The 14602-nt window shown below is 39.0% G+C and overlaps 1 protein-coding gene across 3 annotated transcripts in view; it reads right to left on the minus strand.

Moving 5' to 3' along the window:
* GALNT13 (polypeptide N-acetylgalactosaminyltransferase 13) overlaps positions 1-14602 on the minus strand; it is a 1001053-nt gene that overhangs the window by 248535 nt on the left and 737916 nt on the right. For all 3 annotated transcript variants that reach the window (XM_078681726.1, XM_078681725.1, XM_078681724.1), the window contains exon 9: positions 2983-3081. In XM_078681726.1, the coding sequence (XP_078537852.1) occupies positions 2983-3081 (99 nt within the window). The remainder of the gene's footprint in view (positions 1-2982; positions 3082-14602) is intronic.

Consider the following 14602-nt stretch of genomic DNA (forward strand, 5'->3'; position numbering starts at 1 on the left):
CTTGGCTCTGTCCCGGAGCCAGTTTCCAAGGTAAGGAATCTTGGAGTAGTCTTTGATGCTGAATTGTCCTTCAGTGAACAGATTAACAAATTGACATCCTGCTGTTTTTTGATGCCGTGATCCCTGAGGAAGGTGCTGCCTTTTATTCCTTTCCAGCTTCATAAATCAGTAGTTATTGCTCTGGCTCTATCCAGAATTGACTATTGTAATGCCCTTTTTTTGGTCACCAAAAAATTGGCACTCAAAAAGCTCCAGATGCTGCAGAATGCAGCCGCTCACCTCCTCAAATAACTTCCTAAACACAAGTCAGTGTCTAATGGCCTAGTGCAGCTACATTGGCTTCCTGTAAAAAGAAAAGGGTTGCATTCAAGGAGCATTGCTTGACACATAAAGGCTTGCATGGGGAAGGACCTGACTCCCTTACAAGGAAATTTGGGTGGTATCAACCAAAAAAGAAGACTGAAATCTTCTGCCCTATACTCAGACTCTGTCCCCAAAATAAAGAAAGTATTTGGGGTGGCTGTAGGTTTGAAAATTCCACCTGCCAGCTATGGAATAAACTGCTATTACATCGCAAAAGTCAGTCAAATCTTTTTAGCTTTGGTAAAAAGTTGAAATCTTAGCTGTTTTCTCTTTCATCTTAACCCCATAAGTCCTTTGGTTAGTTTATCTTAAGTTTCTTAGCACCAAGGCACCTTTGGGTATTTGGGCGCTCTAAAAAAAAAAAAAATCAAATCAAATTGTGCAGATGCTGCTTTTACTCCGCCTGTGCCTCAAAAACAGCTGCCAATCTCTCAAGAGCTGGAACTCCAGTGAGTGCATGATTCTGAGCTTGACATTTGGATGCAACTAACATGGTGCAGCCCATCTGCTGTGTACCCACTCATCCTGATCCCTTTGTTCAGGCAGCCCTGACAGTACACCCCTATCAGGACCGTCCTCATGGGGCTGCGTTTGTTTGGGTGTTGTTGAGGAAATTACTTCTGTAATCTTGGGGCGTGTATATGATCTACAGGTTCCCAAGATCTACTTTCAGGTCCATGCCCTTTCCAGTCAATAAGATAATGAAGAAAGACTCTTATTATTTTTAAATCTAGCATAGTTCCCCCTTCATATTAAGCTTGATCTCCCACCTGAACAGAGGGTACTATATGTGTACGAGTTCCTTCAATTACTGGTTTTATCAATGAAATGTGAAATACTGGGTGCACCGGTAAGGCAGCGGGCAATTCTAACTTGATGGCTACTGTGCTGGCGATCTTGAGAATCTTAATAGGTCCACCAAACATGGGTTGAAATTTGTTGCAACCCTTGAGACATAAGTGTTTTATGGGTTGGCACAATTGTTACCCAATGTTACAAGTCTTTCGCGGTCGTCTGTGCATATCTGTGTAAACCTTGTATCTTTGTTTAGCCTTCGCTAAATTATTTTGAGGTGATTCCTGAATGTGCATGACTTGTTCGTAAAATTCTATATTCATCATTCTAGGATGTAGACCATATGCAGAATAAAATGGAAAAACCCTAGTGATTCATTAGTAGAATCGTTTTATGCAAATTCTATATTCCATAAAAAAATCTATCCAATTAGAACAATCTTGAATAGTGTGATGACACAGATATTGCTCAAGGCACTGATTCATTCTTTCAATCTAACTTTAATTTCCATGAGGTTACAAAGAGAATTCTAATTTCCACATGCAAATGAAGGAATGCCCTCTTATGACTGCCAAGCCATGTCTTCCATGGACCGGAAACAAGCATGGGGTGGCTGAGTGAACTAAGGAATGGTGATGGATTAAACCCAGATCAGCTGACTGGGGGTGAGTGTTTGATTTGTTCAAACGCTCCGTCCATCATCCCCTTTTGTATCGCTTTGTTCGCCCTAAGTGTGGCAGGGTATGCTCAGACGTCAGTCCCTTGTTCACTTGGCCACTGGATTCAAGATAGCCTGGCTGATGAGGATTATGAATCCGAAACCGGTCCCAGGATACTTGTTTCCGGTCCAAGGAAGACATGGCTTGGCAGTTCGGGCTGAACAGTTCCCATAAGGCACAGGGCCAGACTGATTTGCATATAGCCATGTCTGAACTGGGGTGGCTGAGTGAACTAAGTTAAACCCAGATCAGTTGACTGGGGGTGAGTGTTTGATTTGTTCAAACGCTCCGTCCATCATCCCCTTTTGTATGGCGATGTCTAGAACCCATCAACAAATTTAGCTCACTCCATTTTGGATACGAAAAGTGAATACATTCATATCTCAGAACATGTCCTTACTTTAATAGCATTACATTGGATGACTTTCCTAATTGTACTTAAAAATGGAGAATAAATACCAATGCTGTTTTGAACAACGATATTAAAACTACATTAATATCTGCTATAGAGGATTATTTCTCTTACAACGATACTGATGAATTAAGAACAATGCATTCATAAGATTTTAAAGTATGTATTAGATTTACATCAATCTTCATAATGGCTCATGAAAAAAATACTATTTCTGAATTGGAAGAAGCAAATTGCTAAATTTGAAAGGTTGTTCATTCTTCCCATTATAAAAATCACAAGTTAAATTGCAACATTTTCTGCTATGATTATAACTCTATTCTGAGCAGAAGAGCCATATTGCAATTGTCTTACAATGATGTTAAATACTATTTTAATACCAATAGACCTGGGGAATTGTTAATTAATTATTTATGTATTCAAAAGGAATGAGGTTCTAATCAACACGGTTTTAAAGTTGGGTGGTAGTCTGTTACAGTCTGAAAACAAAAGATAACAATCTACTGCACCAGAATAACTTTGGTAATCTTGTAATTTTCCACTAATTCACAAAACAAAATAGAAGAGTTAGACCATCCCATATGTTTAAAAAATAAATACTGCGATTATTCCTCTCAATGCTTGTATTTCCCCTACTCAAACATACTCTTAAAAATAGAACAATATTAAAAGATTTGTTTTAGTTTACATTACCTGATTTCCACCCATTCCATGGCAGTTGAATATTCCAACTTTCTCATTTTCTTTACGGCCCATGTTATCTAAGCATTGGTTTGTTTCCACATTTCTGATCTGAGAGAACACAGTGCAAAGTAGGTTAAACACAAGATGAAAGCTGTTTTACTTTTGATGGTTCATTTAAACATATTAATAGATAGGTTGTTGAGCAAGCACAAGTAAAAATGTTTTCAGAAATATTTAGAAATTTTGCAAAAAAAAAGGGAAATGAAATTTTTGGGGGGGAAGTTGCTCTCTAATCAACAATTGTTCTTTTATTCTATTTTCTACTTAACCATCAAAACGATTTCATTTAATTGAGACTTGCAATAATGTTTCTGGAACTCAAGCTTTCCTAATAGTATAATTTCATTGATATTACCTACAGCAACCACTCAGGCCAAATCACTGCTTCATCTTCGGAAATGAAAGTTTTTGCTATCATTGGTTGTCAAAAGCTGACAATAATACTGGCAGAAATTATACTCTTCCTAGGACAGAGGAAGTTCTTTGATGTGCACTGAAATTAGCGCAACTCTAAATTAGGTCTTGTAGAACAGCAGTTCTAAGCTAGTTTTTTTTGTAATGTACCTGCTATTGACCTCTCATGGTCAATTTTAGTAGGATATAAATGCAGATTGTTTCGATAATGAGCATGGTTTACACACAAAACATAAAGAGGAAAGATGACAAATTCTGTTCATTTCAAATGTGCATGTTACTCAATTTGAAAAGTTTAGAGGGTATAAATGTGTGCAAATGATGATTGATACATGCACCCGGCTAATTTCCTCTTGCAATTTGAATGTGTGTTTCTATCCAGAATACTATCCCCCCATCTAATTTGACTGTAGGTGTGGAGATGACTCAATTTATTGATGTAGATTAATGTATTGATTTACAAAACTTGACCATTCACATACATGAATTTGTTACATATAATATTGTGTCCTTGTGGAAAATTAATATGTGTGAAAGACAAGCAAAGTTACTGAAGACAAACAATTTTGTGAGTTTGTGGGCATTCATAAACTTTTTTATGGATGGCTCATTCCCACTCAGTCAAGACCAGCTAGAGTAGAAGGAAATCTATTTTTGCGGTGAGATGTGTAAAAATGCTTCATTTGTTTGAGAAACTGGGTTGATGGTTGAGTGGGGTGGTAACTCTGTTCAAACAACACCACAATCCCTGTCCAGGTAAGCAACAAAATTCACAAAATTAACCTGTGTTTAACCCTCTGGTAATTTGGCACAAAGCAGCTAGGCTTAACTTGGAAGAAAAGTGTAATGTATTTATTCAGCAAACAGTAATAAAGTGACAGCACAACACAAGAAAAATCCCACACCAATTTAGAAATTGTAATAAATTATTTGACACCAACTTGACAAAAATCCAATTTGTAGAAGTACAGGTATGAATTTTTAAGGTTTAAGGGAAAAACTAGAACCTAAACGATCAAAGCACCAACCATGAACATCTAGGGGTCTATTACAATGTCGGGCGGAACGCCTGCATGGCAGTGGCGATCCACCATACATTATCTCCCGGCCACCTCCCATTTCATAATATGGCGGGGGTACTGCAGCGGACGGGAAGACTGTCCGCCGATTTTCTGCCTGATCGACGAGTCAACCAGGCGGAAAAGGGTTGAATATGGAGGCGGTGTCTGCTAGACCATCCATATTACAATGCATGCGGGAAGCAGCCCGCCGCCACGGAAAGGCATGTGGTTTTCGCAGTTGGGGGCCCGTTGGGGGACCTGAGGATGTTGGGGGGGCACATGGGGGGTACCTATGGTACTCCCTGCATGTGCATGCACACAGTGGCCGGCACCACGCTGTGCCTGCCACACTGTGCATGCAAATGCACAAATGCCTTTTTTGCATTGCGGCGGGTCCTGCTGACAGCACCGCCTGCCGCAATGTAAAAAATGCAGGATGCGCCCGCCAGTGTGGCGGGCGCATCCTAATTATGTATGCGGGACCGTGGGACACATAGCGGGTGGTCCCATTTCACCATGCAATGGTGGGCGGACATCGTAATAGACCCCTTAGTCTTGAGAGACCGGGTCAAGGTCTAATAATAAGGCCAACTGTGATGGTGCGCAAGTCGGACACAGAGAGTGGATTGGATTGGATCCGGTTGGCGCTTACCTTTGGACTTAGAACAAATTCTGAATAAAATGTTCAGAGAAGGTAAAGTTTAGAGGGACAAAGCTGCAGACAGTGTCTGAGGAGGCAATGTCATCACCAGGGAGCTGGTGGACACAGTCGCAGTGAAGATTCTTTCGATGGACTGATTATGAGTTTGCCGGTGTTGCCACCTTGCCAGTGCCCTGCTGCAACACTGCCAAACCCATAGTAAGTCCACCTGCCTTATTCCGACTGGAATACAGGTTGGACGGCCCTGTAGTGGTGCCTTTCTAGGGCTCATAGGAGAGCATTTGAAAGGCACCGCTGTGGGAGCTCTGCAGCCCATTCCTGCATGGACCGAAATGCACAATGTTGTGCATTTTATTTTTTGCACGAACAAGGGGTGCCCCACTGCATGCCCTCATGCACAGAGCCAACAGGCAGGCCCCCCTTAGTTTCCTCACCACCACGCTTTTCATGGTGGGCTCAACGCCAGGAAAAGTGTTGCGGTGAGGAAACTTGTAATATGATTGGTGGTGCCACAACAGCAGTATCAGCATAATACAGCCTCATACCGCTGTGCCATCACTTTGGGATAAGGGATCCTCAGAGGTTGCGGCAGTGCTGTGGTGGTCCCACCGGCATAGTTGTAATACAGCTGGTGAACCACTGGTCTGTCGGTCCAAGGGCGTAATTTGGCCCATAGTCACTATTTTGGAAGCCAAAAAGCTCCAGGAGGATGAGGCTGTAGTTGACGAGAGTTCCATGAGGCCGAATACCTTTTTGGCAAAGGGGTGCTGAACAGGATTTGACCGTAGCATTAACTGCTGTGAAGTTAGGCCAACTGGTAATGCACCTTGGGCAGATAGACAAGTAGGTCACAAACTCTTCTTGGAGCACTTTTTAGACAAAAAAATTCTTAGTGCCAAGTTTTGGATTTTGGGTATTTGGGCACTTTTAACACCACCACCAAGAGTCCAGGTTTGGAGGGGCTAATTTCTTTGGGTTTGCATCAGCTGGGTCCAGGTGTAGGTTCCAGATGGTTGGAGCCTATCCTGTCCCTTAGACTCTGATCATGAGTCAAGCCAACTCATCCTTGGAGTCCTGGGTATAGCAGTAGAACAGGGCTCAAGCAGCTGTGCAGGCCTCTGACGTTTCAAGGCAGCATAGCAGTCCTTCCAGCTGAAGCAAGGCAGTCTTCTGAAGTACACAGTAGACCACTCCAGCAGGCAGTCCAGCAAGTGAACTTAAGAGTGGGTCTGAGAGTCCTATTTTTATACTGGTGTCCCCTTTGAAGTACAAGTTTCTAGAGAATTTTCGTTGAAGTGCGTGAAGTTTCCTGCTTCCCTAGCCCTGGATTCAAGCTGGCAGCATGAACAATGCAGGAGTGACAAGTCCTTTGTGTCAAGGCAGAGCACAGCCTATTCAGTTGCAAATAGGGCTGTACTCTGCTCTGTTGCAACATCCTGGAAGTTGATGGCCCATCTAGGCACACCTAATCTGTATATTGTGTGGTTCTCTGGGAGGAATAAACAAAGTAAAACTGCCGAATGGCCCAGGAGGAGGCTGCAGGGGCAAATAGGGTGGGAAAATGCCAACTTTCTAAAAGTGGTGTTTTCAAAATTGTAACTTTAAATCCGACTTTACCATTAAAGAGGATTTTTTATTACAATTTCTCAGACACTATACATGAAATGCTCAACTGTTCCCAATCAAAATGTAGCACTTACATATGGGAGAGGTAGGCCTCACAGTAGTGAAACAAAAATTTAGGAGTTTTTCACTACCAGGACATGTGAAACTTAAAAGTGGATGTCCAACCTTTTAATTACAATCCACCCACCATATGGGCTACCTAGGACTTACTTTAGGAGTGACATAAGCAATAAATGGGTAGGTTAAGGCTTGGCAAGAGGGTTATTTTGTGAAGTCACATTGGCAGTTTAAAACTATATTCAGGCTGCAGTGGCAGACCTGGGACATGTTTTAAGGGCTACTTACGTGAGTGGCAAAATAGGTTCTGCAGACCCCCTAGTAGCATTTATGTTACTGGCCCTGGGTATATGGTATTCCACTTTACTCTGGACTTGTAAAACAAATACATTGAATAAGCCAATTACACCATTTTTAAAGAAGAGAGCACACACACTTTACCACTTGTTAGCAGTGGTAAAGTGAACAGAGTCTAAAAAACCAAAAAAAATCATCAACAGAGGAGTGTGAAGGCGACCCCTTTGGGGGGCGACCACCCTAAGGCTAACAGGTCTAGCAATATGTAAATGCTCGCACATGTAATTACTCCTGCATAGATGCAGACACTGCAGCTTTCTGGAAGTACTTGTGGACCGTTTAGAGATTTGTTTGTACTAATCTTGTCGAGCATAGGTACTAAACTACTGGAAAAGAGTTTTGGAGATTCAGACCAATTGTATGTACTTATACATAATTTGTGTGTGGTAGTTACTGAAACATCTACCACATTTCTACTGAAAATTGATGCTAGTCACCATGTACTGTTTTACTCCTGGCAAACATATAAACAGATTGTGAAAGATTAAGATGAAAAAGTGGTTCCATTTATAGGATAAAATAGAGCAATGTTAGCTAGAACAATTTGCCACTGGACTGCAAATACCTCTGTCTTTGCATCATTGTCAAAAATGCTAAAGTCTCTTTTAGCAACACGTTTTCATCTTTGTGACAATGCTTTCAAGGTGCTCTACGTGCATTTAGTTCCAATTCCTTACTCATAGTGTAAGAGATGGGTGTAAAGATGTCTTACATGCAATATTTTGAAGCTGCATGACACCCAACTCGAAACAAGGCTAACTTTCAAGAATGTGCACTTTTCCACCTTAAACCCTGTGCTAATCTCCTCGGTTTGATTATGAGTTTTCAGTCAGGTATTTTAAGAAGCATGTGCAAGCTACTTTAGTATCAGTTTCCTTTTTCACCTACTCAAGTCATCCGGCAGACCAGAAGGTAAGTCTCTACTGCTTTTTACTGATTGAATGAGTTTAAGTATGTTTAAGTGCATTTCAGCCCTAGTTTCAGACTTAATGATGCATGTTTTCAATGTTTCCTAATGGAGTGTTCCACATACCTTTCTCCAAGATAAACTGCTGTTTCTACTTCTTGAAAAGTCGGACTTGTATACCACAGTCAAGTTCAATAGGAAAGTAAGGTGCAAAGTTAGTTTTTAGTTCAGTTTCTAGAAATGTATCTCACCCCTTTGGTATTCCTACCACCAGCCTACTTTCAGGCTTCATGTTGTATGTTTTCACATCTTACTGAAATAGAATTCCACAAAATGTTCTCTAGGTTAAACTGCTCTTTCTACTTCTTGAGATGCAGTTCTTGTTTACCAGTGTTATGTGCCCAGATTAGGCCCATGTAGAGAAGTGGGTCATTTCTTACATTGTCCTATTTTTCGCAATAATATTTCTGCTGTGACCTTTTGTACATATGTGCATGCACAACAATGCTTCTTTACACAAATAGCTTCGCAAAACATTATCACGATGCCTCGAACATCAGGTACAAAGCCCTTCTAAGCACTATGTACAAATGACGTTCTATCTTCATCCCCGGGGCGACAGGGTTGTCTACATAATCATAACATTGCTGATCTATACGCACATTGCAAAGCTATTTTCTATTTTAAATAAAGAGCATTCCAAAAGATTAGCAGAGGAGGCACTTCAGCTTACACCGAGGGTCCCTGCACGCTGAGACTTCACCACACAGCAGTCTGACATCTCAGTGAGGGGGTGCCCAGTTGGTGCAGAGCTAGAATATCGATGTATAAATATCGATATATAGAAATATCGAGGTAAAAATGTTGTGGGACAGAAATATTGATGGAAAAAATATTGTGGTCAAGAATATCGAATGTTAGGTAAGTAATATGGATTGCAAAAATATCGAAGTATTTAATATCGTTTACAAAAATATAGTTGGCAAAATTATCAATTTAATATTAATATTATTTTTTTAATATTTTGTATGAGAATTGTTTGTATTTTTATTATATGTGTTAAAATTTTAGTAGTTAATATTTTTTTTAAATAGAATTTTGCGTTTTTAGTTCTGTAGTGGGTTGATAAGGGACTAGGGTGGGAAGTAATTTAATTATGTCATGTATTGAATAATTTATATTTATCAATAATTGAATAAATGTGATGTTTTTAGAGTTAAATGTGTCAATTAATTGATTTCTAATTGTTTGATAATTAGTTGTTAATGGCTTTAAATTAATTAATTAATAATTAATTATGGTATTTTTTTATTAATTTTAGGTGTGTGTTGTGGTGTTTATAGGTGTAAATGGTGGGAAGGGTGGGAAGTTATACACTTTTTATTGATGTAGTATTAAATATTTGTTAATTAATTTGCATTAGGTAATTATTAATTATTTATGGTAATTGTTTAATTAATTTTAGGTGTGTGTTGTGGTGTTTATAGGTGTAAATGGTGGGAAGGGTGGGAAGTAATTTATTTTCTATTGAATAATAATTAAATATTTGGTCATTAATTTGCATTAATTAATTAGTAATTATTAATTGTAATTGTGTGATTAATTTTAGCTGTGTGTTGTGTATATTATAGAGTTAAACAATGTGTAATTAATATATGTTTATTATATTTTTTAATAATGATATATTTGAATCTCAATATTAATTATGTTAATCATGGAAATAAAATGTAATAAAAATGTAGCTTTTTTTTAATTGGTGTGGTATCCAGCACTTTCCCTACTGTTGCACTCACTGGAGTGGGAATAGTCCTTTTTACACCTCCGCTCTCCAACACTTTCCCTGCTTTTGCACTTACTGGAGTAGGAATAGTAATTTTTACCCCTCAGCTATCCAACACTTTCCCTACTGTTGCACTCACTTGAGTAGAAATAGCAACTTTTACCCCTCCGCTATCCAACACTTTCTAACACTTTCCCTGATTTTGCACTCACTGGAGTGGGAATAGTAATTTTTACCCCTCCGCTATTCAACACTTTCGCTACTGTCACACTCACTGGAGGGGGAATAGTGATTTTTGTGCCTTCGCAATCCAAAACTTTCCCTACTGTTGCATTTACTTGAGTGAGAATAGTAATTTTACCCCTCTGCTATCCAACACTTTCTAACACTTTCCCTGATTTTGCACTCACTGGAGTGGGAATAGTAATTTTTGCGCCTCCGCTATCCAACACTTTCCCTGCTTTTGCACTCATTGGAGTGGGATTAGTAACTTTTGCCCCTCCACTATCCTACACTTTTCCCTACTGTTGCACTCACTGAAGTGGGAATAGTATTTGTTTACCCCTCCCCTATCCAGCACGTTCCCTGCTGTTGCACTCAATGGAGTGGGAATAGTAATTTTTACCCCTCCGCTATCCAACACTTACCCTAATGTTGCACTCACTGAAGTGGGAATAGTAACTTTTACCCCTTCGCTATCCAACACTTTCCCTGCGTTTGCACTCATTGGAGAGGGAATTGTAATTTTTGCCCCTCCGCTATCCTACACTTTTCCCTACTGTTGCACTCACTTAAGTGGGAATAGTAATTGTTACCCCTCCGCTATCCAGCACTTTCCCTGCTGTTGCACTCACTGGAGTGGGAATTGTAATGTTTACCCCTACGCCATTCAACATTTTCACTACTGTTGTAATTATTGTTTTTCAAAATGTATGGCTTTTTTCAATAGTTTAATGTATTAATTAATCATAGAATTTTTTATTTTATTTTAAATTATTGATATGTGTATATATTTTATTTTCATATAATTTAAAATGTTTATAAACTAAATAAAGATAACCATTTTTGTGTGTTTATATTTTAAATCACGTTTATTTGTTATAGTTAGTTAAAATATATATTAAATGTAATTCATTTTGTTAAAAACATTAATATTATTTGTAATATTTTATTTAAGTTAAATATATTTTTTAAGTCAATATTTTTTACAACTATATTTTTTAACTTCGATATTTTTGATTCAATTTTTTTTTCTTTTCCAATTCAATCTTTATTTCGTTGCTTTAGCAACATAAAAGAGATACAATAAAAAAATACTGTATACAGTGCCCAAAAAAAAACCAATAATCATTACTACATTTCATCATAGTTGGACACATTGATGTAATTGGGATTATCACAGGAATTTGAATAAATATATAAAAAAAAAATACATTATACAGATTTAAAAAATCATTAAATGGGATTCATAACAGCCAAGGCAAAACATTTTTTTTTAAATTTAACACAAAAGAAAAAACAAAAAAAAAAAACACAATTCATGATTCGTGGTTAAGCAAGTCCAAAGAGTTTACAATTTAAAGAGGAAGAAACATTTTTCATCTAATAAAGTTTACAGCCAGAAGAAATTTACTGATTCCGAACACAATTACTTGGCTAGTGTCCGTATTTAGGATTCTACCAGCTTCCTTATGGGAGATAGCACCAATGTTATGACACAATGGCACTATCCACTTTTTCCTTGCGTTACCATAACTAGGACAAAAGAACAATATGTGTAGTATGTCCTCCCTTGAGTTATTTGTACATAGAGTGCAGTAATCACTATTTGTCTTCCGCCAGCTTTTCTCAACGGCCTTGGTTCTCAGAGTTCCGTATCTATATTTTAAGTACAGTGTTATGGCCAATGGTGGCTGAATCTCATCAAGAAATGATTCGAAAAGGGCCACATTTTTAGCCATTAGGAATTTTTCGGTTAAAGGGCCGTGCACTCTTGTGTACACAGATTCATGACTCACATAGGACCAAAAAGACATTTTAACTATTTTCTTAGAAGCCGTACTTAGGGACTCCGGCTCGCTCCAAAAATGGGTTAGTCCTAATTTGGTTAACCAAGCTCTTACGTGCTTGAACCAAAAAATGTTATTGCCATTATCTAGGTCCAATACTTCTTTCAGACCATTTTTATAATCAATCAATTCAGGGGTTGTCCATAATCTAACCCATAATAATAAAGGTCTCAACATTACATGGTGGTCAGTATGTTTAATGTTTAGATCTAGGAATAATGGTATCAGTGGGGTGTTATTAGGTACATTTAACAATCCCCTAATAAATTTGTTCTCCTGAATTTCAAAGGTCTTCCTACATACTGGGCCCCAAAGTTCTGCCCCGTACAAAGCAGCTGATTGAACCTTATACCTGAAAATCTCTATTGCTGGGGTAACTGCCTTGTTCGCACATTTATTGTGTCTTTTTAATATTGGAAGACAATTTTGTTTGAACACTATTTTTGATTTTTCTAGCTGTGGTCTCCATCCCATTGACGAATCTAGTAGAACCCCTAAATAGGTGAAACTCTGTTCATAATCAAGTTTTTGGCTGTTTAACATTAGATTTCTTTTTAAACTTTTGTGCGGGTTTAGTGCCATATATTTTGTTTTTTTAATGTTAATTTCTAACCCTTTTAGAGTACAGTATTGCTGGAACCTATGTAGTAAAATCTGGAGGCCCCGAGGAGTTTGAGAGATGAGGATCGTATCGTCCGCGTAGAGGAGGGACGCTACTCGTTCCCCTCCCAATCGAGGCGAGTCATTATCACAGTTCTCCATATAGGCTGCAATGTCATTAACAAAGAGGGAGAAAAGGGTGGGAGCCAGTACGCATCCCTGGCGTACTCCCCTTTTTATGGGGATTTTATCTGTAAGTTCCCCATTTGGGTCCCACCTAACCTTGGCATAATTTTCCTGGTGCAAGCCCTTCACCAATTTTAACAATTCTCCAGGGAGCCCTTGCCTTTCCAGAGATCTCCAAAGTAGGTCACGAGGAATTAGGTCAAATGCTGCTCGTAGATCTACGAAGGTCACATACAAGTGACCCTTGCGAATAATAACGTATTTCCAATACAAGCAGCATAGCCTTAATACCTGATCTATGGTCCCAGTTTTTTCCCTAAACCCCGCCTGATATTTTGATAAAACTGATTCTTCCTCCAACCACGTGTTTATTCGATTTAATATATGCCTGGCGTATATCTTTTGGGTTATATCTAAAAGACTAATGGGGCGATAATTGGCTGGATCGCCTCGATCCCCCTTTTTAAAAATAGTAATAATTTCTGCGCCATCCATGTGTCCAGAATTTGGTCACCGGCCGCAATAATGTTAAAAAAATGATTCAAATAGGGTGCCCAAACGTCAACATTATGCAGATAAAGATCCCCTGGAATTTTATCAAGTCCAGGGGCCTTCCCTTGTTTTACTGAAGCTATTGCTAGCTCAGTTTCTTGCAAGTCAAAGACTACCAGTGGGTATGGTTTCTCTGACTGGATAAAAATGGGTTCTTCCATAGAAGTTTCCTCAGTGGGTTTGGCTGCATACAACATTGTAAAGTGTTTTACCCACGTGGCCTCGTCTAGGAAAACCTCTCTAGAGCCTTTTTCTCGTTTGTTCCCCTTAGCCGCTAGTTCCCAAAATTGCCTCTGATCCTTGGTTTTAGCTGCTGATAGCATACTACACCATAGTTCCTCATCCCAAGTAGATTTTGCTTTTGCCATTATTTTATTATATGACTTACTTTTGTCTCTAATTTCTATGGGACCTTTTCTTTTAAGTGCATCAATCAAAATGGTTTTAGCAACACGACATTCCTTGTTATACCAAGGTTTACCTACCGGTTTTGTATTTGCTGAGCCAAGCCCTTTTTTTTGTCTTTTTGTAAAAAGATCTAGTAATTTACTAAAAAGGGATTTGTGTAATTTAATAAATTCTCCAGAATCACATCTATATGGGCAGTATGATTCAAATGTGTTTGCAAAGGCACAGTAAATATTGGCCAGTAGGTCCTCTCTTTCCAATATGTATGCCCATTTGACGGCCCTTCGATTGTTACTGAGGATAATGTTATCTGTTATTGTTAGATTTGCTTGGCTGTGGCCTCCCTCACTGTCTCCCGGCCCCTTTAATAAGCTTTGGAGAAAGCTAGTTTCTAATGGATAATGGTCACTGTCAAATCTCTCCTTGACCTTTAAATCATTTATGTGTGGCCATAGGTCAAAAGAAACAATGACATAATCTAGTTTGCTTTCATAATCTCGCCTTTTGAAAGTGGGAGCTTTCGGACTGTCAGATGGCATACGCCCATTGCATGCTCTCAAGCCGTGGCTTGTGAGCAACCTTGTAATCTGGAGGGCTAGTGTGGTGCCGGCAACCGTTCCATTATCGGTCAGGACAGGTATCCCATGAGCAGCATCCTCATCTTCATACAATTGAGCAATGCCCATAATCGGTTCAAAATTGCAGTTCATATCCCCACATAGAATTACGCTTGCATCTGGTTTTAAAGTATCCATGAAAGTCTCCAGTTTTTCGATGCATAGTGACTCCTTGTAGGATGGATGAGGACTATTGTACACATTTAGGAGGTAGATCACCCTTTTGTCCACTGTAATTATTTCCAGACCAAGTATATCTAAGGAGCGAATATTT

This window comes from Lissotriton helveticus, chromosome 3_1 (genome assembly GCF_964261635.1).
Source record: "Lissotriton helveticus chromosome 3_1, aLisHel1.1, whole genome shotgun sequence".
Lineage (NCBI taxonomy): Eukaryota > Metazoa > Chordata > Amphibia > Caudata > Salamandridae > Lissotriton > Lissotriton helveticus.